The sequence below is a fragment of the Octopus bimaculoides genome, chromosome 24 (assembly GCF_046866305.1).
Source record: "Octopus bimaculoides isolate indiv1 chromosome 24, ASM4686630v1, whole genome shotgun sequence".
Lineage (NCBI taxonomy): Eukaryota > Metazoa > Mollusca > Cephalopoda > Octopoda > Octopodidae > Octopus > Octopus bimaculoides.
This window is the reverse complement of record NC_142951.1, coordinates 34,716,741-34,737,125: the sequence shown is the minus strand read 5'-3', so window position 1 is coordinate 34,737,125 and position 20,385 is coordinate 34,716,741. Positions and strand designations below refer to the sequence as shown.

General features: G+C 35.0%; 1 protein-coding gene across 1 annotated transcript in view; it reads left to right on the top strand.

Annotated features, from left to right (window-relative positions):
• Positions 1 to 20,385, top strand: part of LOC106869075 (mediator of RNA polymerase II transcription subunit 13-like) — a 146,475-nt gene that overhangs the window by 18,534 nt on the left and 107,556 nt on the right. The window contains exon 2 of the mRNA XM_014914598.3: positions 2,082 to 2,331. Coding sequence (XP_014770084.2) covers positions 2,082 to 2,331 — 250 coding nt within the window. The remainder of the gene's footprint in view (positions 1 to 2,081; positions 2,332 to 20,385) is intronic.

Below are 20,385 nucleotides of genomic sequence, written 5' to 3'. Positions count from 1 at the left end.
GAATGGTCAACTGTTTGTTTTGCACAAAAGAAAGCTTACTCAGGCCTGCACCTTGGAAAGGAAATTACCAGCTACAGAAAAACAATAGTAAGCTATCACTGAAGGAGGCCCTAGATTCTCCTTGAAAGATGATTTATTGGTTCCCAAAATTAGAAATGTAGCATTTAATTTGTATTGTTTATTGTAAGTTAACTTAGGGAAGAGGGACAATGCTCCTGAATTGGTGTGAGTGATGTGGCCAGTGTCCACCTTGGTCATTATCATATGGGTTGGGAAAGAATGCCTTCATCTGAATGGACTCTTTTTCAGGTGTCAAAGGACCAAGTGGTGCTTGCATTAATGGGCAGTGACAGGTTGGTCCTATGTTGGCAAGTTTAAACCCTACAGCAGTTTACTGTATTATTCACACCACCCGACACACCCTGTCAATGACTTGATAAAGTGATGTTGGTTTAATTGATTTATACCCCTTTCATCTTTTCATATTGGTTATGTGTGTGTGTGTGTGTGTGTGTGTGTGTGTGTCTGAGGAACTGGCTGCATGTCCCAGAAACAACTCTAGATCGACAGGCTACTGGATGAGCCAAAAGTAAACAGTTCACTGTGCATTTGTATTGAGTACTTCTCCTTAGTTAGTCATCAATGGATATATATATCTTTTATATTTTACTTGTTTCAGTCAGTGGACTGAAACTTTATTAATATTATTATTATTACTAGAAATAATATTAATAATGTCACATCACTAAAGATGGAGTGTTGAGATTTGCTTATTCTACAATTCTGGTTCCTACCTTCTGCTAATTCTCCTTTATGCTTTTCAATTGGTCTCATAGGTTAAAAATAAAATGTAGATTTATTTTTTTAATGCAAAAATCTGAAGAAAACTACAAGTGAGATGTGGTAACTGTTTCAACTGATTGAATTTTCTATTCAACTCCTACTATGTACAGGTTTTTAATATGACTAATAGATGTGGCGGCTACTATCACTTCAAACACTTTCCCACTAAAGATGTTTGCCAATCGTAAACAGGCACAAACATGAAACGGACAAGTGAATAAAAATACTCTTTGATTAGTAAGCTTTTAGTGGAGATTTTTTTGAAAGTCAATCACAGGTTAACATATCGGTTCTATAACATTTGCTAATTAATTGTTGCAGTTGCAGATGTTTCTAATTGAAATTGGATAAGATGTCAAAAGAAAAACAGTCCTATTGCATTAGTTTTATAGATGTTTGTAAAAAAGCAGGTTTCAGTTGGTTCATTGCTGATGTTTTGTTTTTCTCCATTTTCGATAGCCAGAGATAAAGCACCCCCCTCCGCCTACAGACCTCATGATTAGCTTGTACTTTTTATTGACTTGTAATAACTGTCATTTTGATGTGTAACTTTAGTATTTCTTAGATTCTGTTATGGTTTTGGTAGTTACCTTCTAGTATTTCTAATGTAATGATGAATGGAGGGCTTTCATTGGAGTTGTGTTATGGTAGTTTTGTTGTATCAGTGTTCTAACACGATGTCAATGTGTGTCAAGGTATTTTACAAGCAGTGGTTGCATTATTAGCTGCACTTGTGAATTGTGCTCAATCTTAGTGGATCGATTTTTACTCCAAGACTAAAAAAAAACAAAACAAAGAAATGAAAAGAGAAAATGGCAACATTCCTGGTTATTATTAATTTCCTAGTTCTGTTTGATGTCAAATTTTAGGGTGGATCTTGTTTGGGTATTGATATAATCATTCAACATGTTTGATGTGTTAAAAAAAAATATACAACATCTGTTATAAATGTGTTTCATTGTAAGAAATTCAAGACCATCTTTGTCATTCTCTATCTTATTTCTTAATTAGAATATTTCTCAATGTTTTTTTTTTTGCATTATTTTTTTTAATATTATATTGAAATAAAAATTATGTAATTTTTATAAAAAAATGATTTTATTGATGCAATATTGAAAATATAAAAACTAAACATATTTTCATTGTAAACACTTGAAATGTTTATGGAATTAGAAGTTTACTTTTCTGTCTGGCTATGTTGTGAATGATATCTCATTTGTTTTTTGTTTTTTTTACAGACTGATCTCTGCGGCATAAAATGGCGTAAGTTGAATGCAGATAACGTGAGTGTGGACCCACTGGATGATCCAGTGTTGGATTCCTACACGAGGTGTATCCAGTCAGATATCTTGTGTGTCTGGAGACGGGTACTACGCAATTCAGAGCAAAGGTTACCTGACCAGTTAGCATACGGCAAGGAATTATGGATATTTTGGTACGGGGACAAGCCCCTTAGTTTGGACACATTGCTATCCCCCAGTTTGAAAGGTAAGTTTATTTTCTTTGTTACTTTTGTCACCCCCCACCCCCACCCCTCATTATATGCATGCACATAACTACATATAAATACACAGATAAGAATGTTTATCTTTCTGAAGTGGACAATAAAACGGATCTTGTGTAGTTTGAACCCATGACCATGTGGTCTGCCGTAAAACACCTTACCTACAAAATCGTATTACTGTTTTTGTAAATCAACTTAATCATCTTCTAAAAGTTAATTATTTAGCTTATTTCATTATATCTTTCCATTGATGAAGCATTTAAGTCTACACCCACATCGGTTTCACCCTTTGTAATATATACGGGTTTTTAATTTTGTTTTAACAGTCATTTTAATTGAATGCTAAATTGACTTCAATTTTTTTTTGTTTAAGTGTCTTAATTAAATGTAAGCTTATCATTTGAAAACAAAGAGGATGAAAATACGACAAACTTGATTATTAATTAGCCTTATTGGGTTAATCAATCGCCAATTATTTATCAGTGTCAATTTAAAACATTTGATTTCAGTTTTCAGTTGTTCATTACGAAGAGGAGAAATTGTTGTAGAAATATCTATTTATCAGTGCGACATCTTTAATTGGAACTTTCAAAATATAATACAAACTTAACAACTATTGTCGTCTAATTTATCGAACAATACTCTTGACATTTTGAAAATACTCTAGTTCGTTTTATTTTAGTTTTGCACTGATATCCAACAATTCGATGTAATTATAACTTTATCTAAACATTTCCTACATGGAATGTTTTATGACAGGCAGTTTGAATGTTAAACTTAGAGTGGAGACATGCTGCAGACTTAAATTTGATCTGTGGACCATAGTCGGTGGGGTTTGTGTGTAAACAATATGCATTGATTTATGTGCAATCAAGTCTTGTTGCATCCCATTTGGTATGGAATTATTTATTAGTGCACACAGCTGTTGCAAGATAGTTTACAAATTGTCAGCACTATATAGATTAGGTCCTCACTGTTTATCACATGTCTGGATCATATGGTGTATTAATGTGTGGATGGAAGGAAATGGTGAGAAGAGATCTTGCAATATTCAACTTCATAGATGATATATTACAAGATCAAAAGGAGTGGCTGAAATGTCGTTTGTTTGTAGAATTGATGTCACTTTAGTTCTTGTATTCTTTAATTAAACATGTTTGTTAGATTATAATTTGTAAACAGTCTGTAAGATGATGATTAACAATGAACTGAAACAGATCATGTTTTCTGAAGAATAATATTGTCAGTATTGTTTTGCTGATTATTGTTGTGTGCTGGACAGGTCAACTATATTGATGGTTTTATAAAGTTCTTTCGAAAATTAACTTCAAACTTTGCTGCAGTTTGCAGCTGTTGCTCTGTTGGAAACCAACAACGGTGCTGGGGTTGGCAATTAGATTCTTTAAATATGCAGTCAGTGATTCTTCTAAATCTTTATTTTGCATGGCATTATATGCAAATCTGTTGAAGTTAATGTTGACAGGAAGCCTCTATGAAATGGTAACTTAATGTTCCTCAAGTCCTGTTCTTCCATCTTAAAGTAAAGGACACATTAGATAATGTCGTCCTAAGGTACTGGTTGAGTAAAAAACTGGATGGTCATGGCTGGAAGCTTGATCATAGCTCTGCAGGCTGAACTGGAGATGAACAATTGATGCCATCTAGACCATAAATTTATGCTGTTATGATTGTATATATTTACATCTTGTTAAAAATGTGAATGAATGAAGTTGTCACCTTTCACACCTTGCAATCTTCCAATATAACACTTTCTCACTGTGATATGTAATAATATCTAACATTATAAAATGTGATATAAACAGTATGTCACATTGTAACACATCTATTGTTGTTACCATATCCAATTCCGAATAGTTAGGAATTGTCCCCTTGTCATCATGGTTGTCTACCTACAGTGTTCCAAACAAGATATTAAAATCTGCAACAATTTTTATCGAACAATCTGCAGCCAACCATGCCATCCATAATGACTCTGAGTTGGAGCTTTTTTCTAAAAGAGAGAAAAATAAAATGTACTTGCTTTTGCCCAAGTTTTTACTCTAGGTGTGTAAACAAATCAAAGATGGAACGCCTCTGGTGGTTGATCTGTATAAAACTGTTCTTTGAAATGGCAACTTTGTAACAATAGAGAAGTTATGTTTCTCACCTGGTAAGAGCTGTGGATATAATCACAGCAAACGTGTAGTGGTGGTGAAATTGTACTTAAAACAGGCGGTAGTAGTAATAATAGCTTTAATTTACTTGCATTACCTGAAAACTGATTGGAACAAGGTCAGTGGAACAATGATTTGTAGTTTACCATGTTGAAAACTGGTTTTGTTTGTATGAAATGAAAGATGAGGGGAGGTGTGTGATAATATCCAGTATAAAGGTAAATTATTTGTGGATAAATTACAAACCATTAACAAACATTTACAAAATTATAACACGCATACATTAAGTATGTTTGTTTTGATAAAGTTTTTATTATAGAGCTGTGCTGTTGCATAATTAGAATTTATTCTGGTTATTTGGTGCCATTGCATACTAGTACATAGTTTATACATCATCTGTATATACTTCAGTGAGGCTGGTTTGATTTTGTTTTGGAAGTGACATGAATACCAGACATTGGTAAGCTGCAACAACTCCGAAATATGTATCTATTGCTCTTGTGGTCACTTCTGAGGGCAATTTCATTTCGTCTAGCTCCAAAGTATATTGTGGTTTTTTAATACTATAAGCAGTGGTTCTCAACCTTTTTGATATCCGGGCTGGGTCCAAAAGCCTAGACTCTTTTAGTGGGCTGCACCAAAATATGTAAAACATAGGTCAAGTCAAAGAAAAATTTATATTTATTGAGGGCCATATGAGGATGTATGAGCCACAGTTGAGAACCACTGACTATATGTCTTGAAAGGGATTTTTCCTACATGAAAAATTGCAACTTCTGGGGTTTAAACATCACATCACATGTTACATATGTTATATTGAGTGTCTTTATGAAGTGACTCTCAGAGTTGAAAGAAACAAACAACAAAAAGAGATAAAAGAAAAAAAAAAACAACTGGTTTTCATAAACTGCCATTTTGTAGGAGGATAGGAAGGAAGTCATCTCAGAAATTTGAGAAATCTTAGAGAACTTTATCTGCAGGCTTCATCTTGTCTGCCTGTCTGTGTATTTGGTGTTGACATTGTAGTGATTTGTAGATCAAAGACAATTGTGAGAAAGCGTTAAAGCAGTTGTCTCAATTAGACACACACATATTTTCCAACTGCTAGGTTTTAGGTTACATTGACATATTTATTGTAGCAGTTTATTCTGTTGTCAATATTTGACAATCACTATTGTTATTGTAAATTCCTCTGCTTTGTTTAAAAAAAACAAAACAACTCATTCTGATGTAAATAAAATAGTAAAACATGAACAGGAGGAGGTAGGGGTAGCAAGCTGAGGGCTTGCTTGTTTGGTGTTTAACTGTCACACAGAGGAGAGTACAACCTGGTGGCTTGTACCATGCTTTCACTGTTTGTTCTAGGTGCTTATGTAGTTGCAAGCAGATATAGATCCCTTCCTGGTTCTCGCACCCTTAACCCAGTGGAACAGCTGGAGGAAGAAAGGGGTTACACTAGCACTTGATCAGTATTCATTTTCAGCTGGGTAGAACTGGCACAATGTAAAATTATGTACTTTATTCAAGGACACAACAGAACATTTCCAAGAATTGAACCCATGACCTTATGATTATGGACTCAAAACCCTAACCACAAGGCCATGTGCCTGGTGAGTTGAGGGAAAGGGCAGATAAATCAACTAGTAGCAACAGCAATTGTAAATAACATTTAAAAATATTTCATATAAAATTTTTTGTGTATATTTGGCAAAGTTCTTTCCTTGTTTGAAGATGTTATGTGTAACAAATGCAGTTTGGATGTATTTTCACTGAATTCAGTTGAAAGAAATTTTTGATGGATCATTTCTAGTAGTTTCTCAATGTCTTGTGTGGTCTTGCAGTGTCTGTTATCTTCAGCGAAGACACTAATATGTATGGTGATCACAATACATAACTGTCCTGTTTAGTGGTCTGTCAAAGAAGACAGAGATATACCATAGAATGTTAAATGTTTCATATGAACAAAATCAATATGTTACACGTTTATGTTTCCTCTTAAATTTATTGCTAGTTGTAATTATTGTCTTATAATTCATGTTCTCAGTTTAAAACTTACAGGCATGCAGGTAGATTTGCACTTTACCACTAAGCTATCAAACTGTGTTTTAGTGTTGGTTGGACTGAGTTACTGCTATTGTTGTTTCACTATATAGGACTATCTTATTGATAGCATTTAACACATAGGTTGATTTATCTATCAATCCAGTGCTTTTGCTATTCACAACCAGCTCTAACTTCCTGTCATGTTGACTTAATTGTTTGTTTTGAGAACTACAGCCAAATCTTAAGCTTTAGCCAATAAATTAATTTACCTGACTCAAAACTCAAGATTATATGTGTGTGTATGTGTATATATGTATATATATATATATATATATATATAGTATGTCGTGAAATACACCATTCAGTGTAGTTTTTTTTTTAAACATTGTTTTTAAAGTAGGATATTCCTTGATAGAGTATTTCAATAATATTTTTGTTACTGTTGAACAGATTTGGGAACTTCTGTTTGCAGCATTGGCTTAGAGACAGTATGTGTGAATTAGTTATGTGAAAACTTTGCCTAAATATGTTTTAATGAATGACTAAATGTGTATGGAAAAAATATTTGAGGTCATCTAATCTCAAGTGTTGATTTATTCTGTGAGAGAGATTTTGTTATGTCATTCTTTCAAGGCAGTTTTAAATAGACTTTCAAGGAAGCTATCTGCAAGGAGTTGGGGGAAGGGATCAGATTTTAATGATTTATTATAATTTCAATTTTTTTTTCTTTTTCTTAAAACTCTGCCATCATAACCAGATGGTGCAATGTTTGAAATACTAATTAACTTAGCAGAATTCTCACAATGATGTGATTTCAATAAAAAATAACTGAAAATGGAGAACGTTATTTTTTTTTTGTCTTTAACTTTGAAGTTTAGGAATGCTTGGAGTAAATTTTCTGCTAAAAATTGTCACTAATTCTATATTCTGATGTGGATTAAAAACAAAACAAAATCGAGAAAGAAAATTGGTTTGATTATTTGCGTTTGCTTAGTACTTATGATTACTGTTAATTAAAATTGTGAGAGAAGTTGTAATAAATTGTCAATTGTTTCCACATCCAGAGTGGGATAGGTATTAAACAGAAATAATGAGGAGTGCTACAAATGAAAGTGTGTGTGTGTGTGTTGTTTACTATTTTACAGGTTAAATATATTTGTCTATGGATTACTGCTGTGATCAAACTTTGCCCAAAAGTCTGGTCTTTAGCATGAAGAGGGAGGTAGATTGGCAGAATTGCTACAGCATGGGCTCTTTACATTCTGAGTTCAAATTCTGCTGAGACTGACTTTGTTTTTCATCCTTTCAGGGTTAAAATAAGTACTTACCAAAACTGGGGTCAGTGTAATTGACAAGCTTGCTCCTCCAAAATTTCAGGCCTTGTGCCAAAGTAGAAAGGATTATTATTATTATTGTGTTGGGGCAAAAAGGTTAGCGTTTCTCCAGCTCTTTACATTCTGAGTTCAAATGCTGTTGAGGTTGACTTTGTCTTTTACACCCTTTTGGAGTTAATGAAATAAGTACCAGTTATGACCTTGGGTTGATGTAATTGACTTTCTGCTCCCTTCAGAATTGCTGGCCTTGTGCCAAAATTAGAAAATAATTATTGAAGTGCAATGGATTGATAGAATGGTTAGAGCATTGGACAAAATGCTTTGTGCTATTTCTTCAGCCTCTATATTTTGTGACCAAATTCTGCTGGGGTCTACTTTGCCTTTCATTCCTCCTGGGTCAATAAAATAATGTACCGGTGAAGTACTAGGATTGCTATGGTCAGTTAACCCATACCTTCAAATTTTTGTCCTTAAGCTTATAATTAGAAACATTATTATTACTGTGTCCAGTTGTCTTCATTTTTGTGGAAAATTGCAAAATATTCTGGTAAATCCTGTTTATGCTCAACTCCAGCCAAACAATAGAAGACTGTTTTTGTCATTTTTGTCTCAGATGGGTTTTGATCCAGCAGTCCTGTGATTCACTCGTTAATGCAGTCAGTCTGGTGGCCCACAAAATGGTATAAGAATAAAATTAATTTAAGAACTAAATATTAATTTGAATTTTAAGTACTCTATACTTTTAATGAATCCAAATTATTGAATAGTTATACTCTTTGTTTTTATTGTTGTTTAAATGTGATTAATTATCAAATGTTAAGTTTATATGTTAATGGGCTAAAAGGCATTCCTACCATGACCTTCCTGTCTTTTTGTCAGGAATAATTTACTTCTTTGAATCCATTTTTTTTAAAGACTTGTCTACCATATTTCTATTGAAATAATCTGCCTTTGTTTCAATTAATTTTGAAAATAATGAATTTAATAAAACAACTTGGTCATTATTATAACCTAGTATTTGGAACATAGATTAAAATTTTGATGGAAGGTTGTTTTAATTTAGATAACTTTAGAAAGAGGAAGTCTACATCATAGAATAAGGAGTGGTGTCAGGCAGGTTGGTATCAGAAGGGTTGATGTACTTAATACCTCAGCGTTATACCATTGGCACACTGGTTTGTGGTTACATCATATTTATCCTCCCTGACATCTCATTCTAAATCTAGATTTAACATATCTGTTGATATCTGAGACAGAGTAATGCTTGTCTGTCTGTCTCTCTCTCTCTCTCCATCCACTTAAGTTTGCAACTGATACATGCCAATGATTGTTGATAGCCTGTTTAATAATACATTAACTATAAATACCTACTTGAACTAGTAACACATTTTATACTAATAGTCTTTGTTGGTTTCGTTTTTTGTTAAATGATGAACAATAACTTCCTTCAGCATTAACAAAACTACTTTTTTTTTTACATCATAAGGATTTAGAAACTCTGAGGGAACGTGAAATGATTTTTGTTTATAGTGGCGAGACTACATGTACATAAAACTAGAATTAATAGCATGTACAATATTATTAGCTTAAAAACCCCTTTGGATAGAAAAATCAAAGGTTGCTCATGGGAATTGAACCCACTTCTTCTGTATTAACATGATAGATGTTCTACCATTTTTATTAAAGCAGTCTTTCAAATTTCTCTGCAGGTCTGAGTCCCCATAGGCAGCTTCTGCTTCTTACGTTTTGTCTGATAGTCTAAACTGGTTAAGTTTCTGGCTTAAATGAAATTATTTTAAATCGGCTAAAATCTCATATTCTTAGGAGATATGTTTAATAAATATAGACTGGGGGCTTTATTAGATGAATTTAACAAATTAAATTTTCATTTTGATTCCTTGTGTTCAGTTGGTGATCTTTATTTACACTCTAAACAATATTTGTTATTGTGTTGACTCTACTAAAATTATGAAATTGTCAGTTCTAGGAATATCAAAATTATTATTGAGTAAACTATAGCTTTAATCTTTTAGAGGTACAACAACAACAACAATGATGATGATGATGCAATACCAGGCAATGGCTCTCATGGTTTTTGATCTTAACTGATTAGAAGTGATATCATGTACATGATTTGTCTTGGTGTAAAAGTTGGGCTACAGCAAATATTCTGCTCAATACTGCATATTTGCTTACCAGTTGAGCATGTCCCTTTAGTGGCTGGCGTTACGTGTATCTCTGATCCTGAGCAGGCGTACTGGGGGAGCATCATAGCCATTTGTTGAGAGGGATTCTTTGATGTTTGAATAAATCATCCCAGGAAACATGTTTTGTTCATCATCCTCAGAGAATCCTTATTCAGGAACCTATTGAGCAGAATGAGCTGCTCGACCTGAAGAAAATTCTAACTGAGCTTCCACCTGCAAGATAATGCACTGTTTATCTTGATATTGATGTCACTATGTCACCTGCATATATGGTTGTGATTCATGTGCCTGGTGTACCCTTAACTGACAGGTATGGGTACATTGGGTCATGATGGGTACATTGGGCTTTATATATTCGTATCCCAGCATCACTTTGATGACATGTGCTGCTTTCTCACCCATTAATAATAATAATAATAATAATAATAATAATAATGGTTTCTGATTTCGGCACAAGGTCAGCAAGTTTTGTGGAGTTAGGTTATTTGCTACCATCAACTCCAGTACTTGACTCATACTTTATTCTATCAACCTTGGAGTAATGAAAGGCAAAGTTGACCTCAGTGGGATTAGAACCTAGAATGTAGAGAGTGAGTACTTTAATAATAATAATAATAATAATAATAATAATAATCTTGATTTGTGAACTAATTGTTCTTCTCCGTTGCTACTTTTACTACTGTGTGTGTGTATGTGTGTGTGTGTGTGTGTGCAATTAATAATGGACTCCCAAGCGTTTTTATTGTAAATTATTGACTTATTCTGTTCTATGTGGATTATGTTGTACTTAATATGCCACTTTGCTTCCGTGCTTTGAAGTTACAATAATATTGATGGTATTATTAGGCTGTGTGAACTAACATACTAAAGAGTTTATATCTTTATGGCTGGTAGCTTGCAAACTTCTTTACAGGCAAGAGTGAGAGAGGGTGTGTTCATCTCCTGAACCGAACGATTTCAACGGTTACATAGTGAAAATTAATTAGTGATGCTCTTAATCCATATATTGTTCTAGTTTATCATACTTTTTCGAAACATTCTGTTTGGTTGGGTGCAAGTTAAAAACAAGAACAACACAAAACTTGATAGTTTGTTTATGTTTTAAAAATCTGTTTATCCCATAAGTAAAATTTATTGAGTTTTTTTAGATAAAAATTAAAATATTTTGTTAAGTTATATATTTATGAATCCCTGACAAATAACTAGATTTTTATCTGCTCCAGTATATTTAATTATGGTTTGGAATTATATTTGTAAGCTGTGTGTGAAAACGGTATTTCTGTGTTTTTTTAATTTTATTTTAGAAAAAAAAAGAAAAAAATCTTATTTACATCTGGTCTAGTGAAAATGTATTTACATTTGGTGTAATGTAAGATTATAAATATATAGGTCAGGTATTTGTAATCAGCCAGTAACTGAATTAGGCAGTCATTGTGGGTAGAAATTATTGACGCCTTTCAGCTCTCTTCTCCAGTCTCTATTATCTTTTTTAACCAATTCATTTCTTTCCCCCCCCCCTCTCTCCTTCCCCCCTTGGCTTCTCAAATATTTACTGCACCGAACATATTCTACAGTTACTCAGACAAGATTCAAGGAGGTAGTAAGATTAATAACAAGCAAAAGAAACAGCAAATCTAAGCTATTTCTATTGACATTCTTCCCCCTCCCCCCACTCCCAGCCTCTTTCACTCTCTCTCTCTGTTTCTCGTATATATATATTTTCTTTCTTTCTTTCTTTTCTTGTGTGTGCTTCTCCTCTAATAATTCTGTTATTGGTATCTCAGCAAGAGGACAGGACTGCTTGTGATGGCACGCTTGTGCTATTAAAGCTGTGTTGGTGATGTCTGAACATAACTACTGCCACTAGCACGCTTTCATCATTTTCTTGTTTTATAATATTGATTTCTGCCTGGGTTAAAGCAGTGGTTACCAAATCTGCCATTACTGCTGTCATAAACAAGAAGAATTCGGGATGTTGTTGCCATTACTAGGCTAAGGATGACTTGGCGATGGAGTCATAGCTGTTATTAAAGTTGGCAGGGAGGTGGTGGCAGCAGTGTGTGTGTGTGTGAGACGGAGGGAAGGAAGGAGCAGCAGAGAAGTGCTATTGGACACCACTGCACTTCCCATTTCTCTTTCTCCTGCCTTTTTTTCTTCTTTTTTTCTTTTCTTCCCTCTCCGTTTTTGAGAACAGTGTGAACATGAACATGTTACGGTGCTCACTTCTTCCACTGTTTAATATGTGTGTGTGGTGAATGGATTTATGATTGTCAGTGGCGGGAGACGAGGGTGGAGGGCGGGGGAGCTGGCTGGCAAGGAAGGCAAAAGCAAATGTCGGCTGCTCTATGCCAAGAGCTTGATAATTTATTATTTCCACCTCCTCTCCTTATTATACACACTCTTATTCAATGCTTTCAGTTTTTCTTATAAATTAATTTATTAGTCTCTTTAAAGATATTCAATTGATTTTAAAGAATTCTTCTATTTTTTAGGGGGGAAACCCTCCCACCCCATGCTTCAAAAAAAAATTCTCTCCTCACTTCTTTATTACTCAAGTGACCTCCCCCTTCACACATACCCTTTCTTTTGTATTTGCTTATTTGTTAAGTGGGTATATTTTAGCTGTGTGCATGGTTTAACAGTACTTAACAACATTCCATGTGTGGGTTGGTGGGTTGGTAAATTTCCTCTCTTCTAGAATGGTATCTGAAGAACATATTTATTTAGCAACTAACTAGCTTGCTAGTTGATGTAACAGTCGAAATGGCCTAGCTTGCTGGGTGGATGGCTGACCAACCCAGCCAGCTGTGCAAATGTGAAGAAGAAACCACTGTGTGTGAACTGCACTTATATATCTATATCTATCTATCTATCTATATATGTGTGTATATATATACATATATATATATATATGTATGTATGTATGTAGTTGCTGGAGTTTCAAACACCAGACTCATCGTAAATTATATTGCTCTCTAAAATTAATGGCCATTTAGTGACAACTCCCCTTTCTTTCTCTTTCACATGCAGGTTTTCCTTTCTGTGTGTTGTTAGTTTGAACTTAGGAAATGAGGAAATTACAAAATAGGGTCACATCATTGTGCAAATATTTGATGCTATTTTTGTCCAGTTATTAACTGGAAGTGGACTCATTTCTAATTTTGAGCTTTTTTTTCTGAAAAAAGCATTTTCTCATTAGGAAATGTTGTCCAGGTCAACATTATTTCTGCTGAATGAAAAAGGGTTGTGGAATGAAGTGGTAGCATTGGACGGGTGCTGGACAAAATCACATTGTAGTGTTTAATTGTACTAGAGAAGTACTTGAGTAGATACAGAAGTTTGTGTCAAAGAGCAATATTTTAAGCAAGGTGGCAGAATTTTTAGCATACTGGCCAAAATGCTGAATGGCATTTTGCCCATCTGAGTTCAAATTCCACTGCAGTTTGCTTTTCATCATTTCAGGGTTCGTAAATTAAGTACCAGTTGTATACTGGGGTCGATCTAACCAACTGCCCCAAATTTCGGGCCTTGTGCCTAGAATAGAAAAGATCATTTCAGGTTTGATAAAATAAGTACCAGTTGAGCACTGGAGGTCGATGTAATTGACTTAAGCCCCTTTCCATGAACTTGTTGGACTCTGTGCCTAAATTTGAAACCAATATTTTACGCTAGTATTAAAGTGCAGGCCTGGCTATGTTGTTAACAAGTTTACTTAGCAATCATGTGATTCTTGGGCTCAGTTTCAGTGAGGCACCTTGGACAAGTGTCTTCTCTTACAGCCTCAGGTCAACTAATGCCTTATGAGTGAATTTAGTTGGCAGAAAGTTTGTACAACGTTAGAAACAATGATACAATCCTGAACGTGGTAGAAGCAACTTTGCAAGATGTAGTCTTAAGCCACCTGGAAATGAAATGATGACAAAAATAATATTAGATAAATAAATAAAATATCTAAAATACATAAATTCTAGCGGCTGGTTTAGTTTCTCTGCATTTTAATCCATTTGTTACCAGCACCCCCTCTCCTCCTCTACTTCCCTATTTTCATTGCTCTCCTTCCAAAGAACACAAGTGATAACATGTAAGGGTTATTTACTGAAATAGTTTATTACAAGATAATAAAAATAACAGCAACAACAACAACAACAATAATAATAATAATAATAAAACCATCCATTTGTGTAAAAAGATATTTTTATTTTCCAATCTGTTCTTTCAGTTGCAACAAACAGCTGTTTATCTGGTTGCAATTAGCAAGTAGCTGTGGGCAAAGCCTAGTTCTGGCAATATATAACAACAACAACAACAACAATATTGTTAAGGTTATGTTCTATTGAGGTGTTGATGGTACTGTTGATTTAACCACTAACCCTCTCTCTCTTGACCCCCACCACACTTCTTCAAGATTGGGTGGTTGGGTTTAATGTTATAAACCTTCAAAGGTACTGTAATGTTGTATTGTTTGGATTTTGCTTTCTGAGAAGGCTGAATGGATTCGCTTTGCATGTCTCAAAGAGTGTTTACAGTATACTGGTCAGGTGTAATAAGTGAATAACACTGGAACCTTTTGCCTGGAAGTGGGGGGGGGGAGAAGCTGTTAGGTTGTTATGTACTACTACTACTACTACTACTACTACCACCCTTCCCTACCCCCTCCATTCTCAAAGCTATGCTTGCATGCTTTCACAATCCACTCTATACTTACAGCCAATGCCTTGAAAGTCTCTATAACATTTTCAAGTGATGACATTTCACTTTTTCTTCTTTTTTTTCCCCTCTCTTAAAGCATCATTTTTCTTTTATTAAAACCATTTATATCTGACACAGGTGGTTGTGGAAGGGGGGGGGGGGGTCTCTCTCTCTAAATGCTAAGAGTTTACAATTAGTTATTTAATACAATACACAATGGCCCATTTCATAGAGTTTCTCTAACATCTCTGTCCTTGAAAGTGTTGTCTAGATGATTATTATTTTTTCCCCCTTTTTTTCATTTGTTTAATTTTAATGAGTTATGTGTTTATTAATTAAGGAATGTCTCCAGCCTTTCTCTCTCTGTTCCATGAGTTTTTATATTTCTTATAACTGTGACTTTTCATTTATCAATTTAATCTCCATTTTCTTTCTTCTCATTATGTAGAATCTATCTATCATGTGATTGAGTCTACACAGATTTAAATAATAATAATAATAATAATAATAATAATAATAATAATAATAATAATAATAATAATAGGTTCAAATTATGGCACACAACCAGCATTTTCAGTGGAGGGGAGAGTGAGTTGTATTACATTGACCCCAGTACTTGGTCAATACTTTATATTATCAACTCCGAAAGGATGAGAGGTGAAGTTGACTTAAACAGGATTTGAACTCAAAGTAAAGAACTGGAGGAAATGCCACTAAGCATTTCATCCAATGTGCTAATGTTTCTACTAAAAGCATAAGGTCTGAAATTTGGGGGAAGGGGACTAGTCGATTGCATTGACCCCGGTGGTACTTAATTTATCGACCCTGAAAGGATAAGTCGACCCTGGTGGAATTTGCACAGAATGTGAAGACAGGAAATGTTACTAAGCATGTGTGCTAACGATTTTACCAGCTCACTACCTTAATAATAATAATAATAATAATAATAATAATAATGATAAAGCTAATGTTTTCTAATCTTTGGTCCAAAACCCTAGCACGCAACTGGTATTTTATTTTATCAATCCTGCAAAGACGGAAGGTAAAGTTGAACTTGAAAAGATTTGAACTTAGAATGTGAATAACTGAAAGAAATGCTGCAAAGCATTTTACCCACCCTGCTAACAATTCTGCCAGCTTACCACCTCAAAAATAACAACAGTGATAAAAAAAAAAAAAAGAAAGTAAGACTGAAGTTCAAATGCTAAAAAGTTAAGTTTGATCAGTCCACTCCCACCTTGTCGTTCAGGTTGTTATACTATTTTTTATCAGATATTCCAGTTTGTAAATAACTAATCTGAAAGCATGTGGTTAGTTTTGTTTGAGTTCTATCTTTATTTTCTAGTTGTTTGTAACTTGGTTTTACTATCACGGGATAACTAGTTGTGATAATTAGTGAATATTTCCATTGCTACTTTTGTCATTTTGAACTGTCATCTATCTAACCAGGATGTAGGAGCTGTTTCTGCTTTTGCAGGTCATTTTGTTTGTTTGTTTGCATTGCTATAAATTAGTCAGAAGGAGAAGATGGTTGCGGAGTGGGCAGTGGGTGCGGAGGAGGGAGAGATGGGAGCAGTGGTAGTGACCTTTGCAGGCTTTCCTAGGCTGAGATTGATGTGACTGATGCCAGACAAAAAAAAGAAAAAAAGGGGTGTGTGTGTGCACAAGACTAGACTGCTTGCAACAGGGTTGATCTCCACTAAAGGCACTCAAAAACCAGGTGGTGGTGGTGGCGGCGGCGGCATGTTGAGTCATCTGTTTAGGACTAGAATATGGTGGTTCATTGTGTTTGAAATATTAATCTTTGTGGTTGATAGTGTTTGAGATGGTGATATCTGTGGTTGATAGTGTTTGATATTATTGATTTCTAAGGTTGGTAGTGTTTGAAATATTGATCTCTGTAGTTGATAGTGCTTAAAATATTGATTTCTATGGTTGATAGTGTTTGAAATATTGATCTCAATGGTTGATAGTGTTTGAGATATTGATCTGTGTGTGTGTAAAATGTTTTATTCTGTATTAGTAACGAGTGTTACGGAGTAGAAAGTTGCCAGTGAACTAATTACAACACATCTTGGAATGTTACAGCTGCCTGTGTCACTCCTCTCACTATTAAGATAGTTGGTGTACCAGTTGTAGATAGATGAATCCAGTGGAAATGGGATATTTAATTGGTGCAGGGTGATAGCAGACTTGGTACCTTCTGATGTTGATGAAATGAGAACCAGTCAAGTCTTGCAGTCTATTTTGATTACAGCTCCACCTCTGAAATGATGGGATTTATGCCCAGGTTAAAAACTCACATTACCTGTTACTTTTATAGTCTCTTTTAAACTACTTTTACCTCACCTTACATCTTCAACTCCTTGATAGGCATCTTTAAGTGGTTCTGTGCCCCCCCCCCCCTTTTTTGTTTTTTTAAAAAACTATTTTTATTCAGGTGGATTTCCCCTTCCCTATCCGATGTTTCAAAACTAGTTTTATTGATATTCTTTCATAATTCCTAATTTGTTTCTCACATGTTAAACTATGTAAAACGTTAGAGAAAGGAATGTGACTATTTCTTGCAATAAATACATCTAAAGTAAAAAATTTTCATGAACCCTTAAAATACTACTTGTGGATTCTCAATTTATTATTTTGCATACGTGGACCCCCCCCCCCCCCAATCTTATATGGAGACCACCAGGGGTCACATGGGTGCTGATTGAGCACCGTTTTAGATCTTAGCGGCTCCCATACCTGTCTTAGTCGGACTAAAGCTGTTTTGTTCCGGAAAGAAAGAAAAACACACACAAAAAAGAAATAATGAAAGAAGATAATCAGTTCCTGCACAGAAGTAGAGTGAAACTTTTATTGACTACACCGAAAGTATGGCAAGCAAAGTGGACCATGGCAGGATTTGAAATCAGAGTGTAGAGAGTTGGGATAACCACCACAAAGCAAGCCATTCTGTTGCTCTACTAACTCTGCTGGCCAAAGAAGTTGTGCTCCAGGTTAAATACTGTAACGTTGAGTGGGGAGAGATTTGAATATTCTAAGGAAAAAGTCACTGTCTTTGGCAGGTTTGGGAGACGAATTCTATTCCATTTGGAATATTGGTTACATGTTGAAAGCGGTGCTTCATTGGAACCAACTAGTTTAGTTAGTTTGGCGTTAACTGACCAATTGCTGGTCAATGATTGAGGTTGTAATTGTGACGGTGGATTTGGTGAATTGCAGGAAAACCCGGAGGATAAGAGAATGGTTGGAGAAGAGACCATTTAGAAGTGGTGGTGGTGGTGGTGGGAGCAGCATGTTGATGCATGATCTTTAGGTGTGGTGCAGTGTTAAGAGCCAAATATGTCAGAGATAAAAAATCTGCCAGGCCTGATTTAGCAGACCTATGACCAAAATCATTTCAACTGTGTGACCATCTTGTCCTTCTGTGTATCCCCCTATTACATTGTGCAAAGGGTGTGATTTGTGAGCGATGTCTAGCAGGTCGAGGGGACCATGCAAATGTTCCTTTGTTGCTCTGAGAGCAATAGTGTTGGTACATTTAAAATCCTGCTTGGACCTTCCATGACATCTATGCTTGCCAGTACCAGTTATGTCCTGGGATTGATACAGTCTGCTTATGGTCTGTTTCTCCTTACAAAAATGGCATTGTTGTTTGGACAGACTGCACTACCCTATTCCTCACACCCGTCCTAAAGAAGCCCCTGGCCTTGTGGTTAACGTAACGTTTTTATGTAGAATGTGCTGGTTTAATTAATACTTCTTGTGCAGACCCACCCGTCCGTGTAATTTCTTTCACCCGAGAAAATGCTGGTGACAATAAGAAGGACCTTGACAAAAATCTTTTATGTTGATGTCGTTTTTAAGTACATTAGTTGTTTTCGCACTTAAAGCGATTAAATCGCTGATCCCCTTTCCTTGTATTAATAACATTGAAAAATCATTTTTATTTTACAAATGAACAGGTTCATTAACTATAATCAGTTTTTGTCTCAGGTGTCAAGCGCACTTTATATGTGTGTGTGTTTGTGTGTGTGTACACACACACACACACACACACACACACACACACACACACACACACACACACACACACTCTTAATCTGAGACAGTTTTAAGTTTTAAGAGCATTTAAAAAGCTAGGTTATTGCTTCATGATTATTAAAACCATCTCATGTGACTAAGGTCGTCATAGTTGTCGGAGTTGATGATAATAGTGATGATGATGATGGTGGTGGTCGTGGTGAGGTCATTCTAGTAGGAAACTTTGAGAATAATTGTTTTAACGTTGATTTGAAAATGAAATGATGTTTATTCAGCTATTTATTTACTGTGTGTACGATAGAGAGAAGAGAGATAACGATATAGAGGTGGGGGTATCATAGGAATGGCCGTGAGTGAGAGGCTGAGGGGATGATTGTTTTTTTTGGCTTTCTGAAACAATTATACTAATTATATAAGCTTGTTTATTTAATTATATCTCTCTCTTTTATTTTAAAATTCAATTCGATGTATATATATATACACACGAAATATGTGTGTATATATTTGTGACGAATTCGACGTTGCTATCCGTATATTTTATTTATGGTGAAGGCATTTCCATCCGTTCTGCCATCCATTTCACGATGTAGAGTTATTTAAAACCGCCTTTTCGCCATCCTATTCGCTCTTGTCCTCTTCTATTTCGTAATTTTCCGTAATTTTGTGTCTAAGTACCTCCTCCTCCTTCTCCTCTCTCATTCCATCACTATCTCTTCCACCACCACCACCTTCTCTCTCTCCTCACGTATTTAATGTGTGTGTGTGTGTGTGCCGTCAGCAGTTGCTGTTACCTATCTCTTCTTCCTTGTTTCTCTCAATGCCACCACCACCACCTTTTCCTTCAGTCCTCCTCATTCTGACTCCATTGCTCATGTTCAAACTGCCAAGTCCTTACCAACTCCCACCTCCAATAGGCAGATTCTTGATGTCAGCGTGTGAGCATGTTTGTTGCACTTTTCAACGATGTACGTGTGTATGAGTGCCCGAGCACGCTTACGCACACTTTGCTTTTCAACCATCGTGTTGCAGTTGTTGTAGTGTTATATATATATATATATATATATATATATGAGAGAGAGAGACGAGGAGAGCTATTGTAAAACAGCTTATTAAGGCGGATTAATTTCAAATGTTTAGCTGAATAAACGTAAATTGTACTTGACCGAGGATATGTAGATATAATTTCTTTTTTTATTGTCATTAAATCAGATTTAGAAATATGGTTGCAAGAGAGGAACGATTTCTGATTTTAATTTAATCGCTTTTAATATCCTACCTACTACATCTTATAAAACAATTAAACAAATAAGAGATAATCACTAAGGTCGCTTCTTTATGTATTCCAATATCTTGAGTAACGATATTTAATCGACTATTTAATACCGATCGTACAATAAACAGATCAAGTCTCAGCGAAAACAAGTGTATTGATGATATATTTATGAACAGCGTGAAATTATAATGGCTGATTTAGATGTTTTTTCTTCTTTTATATATTAATATTTATTCATTTTTAATTCTTTACTAACTACCGTCTTACTGCTATT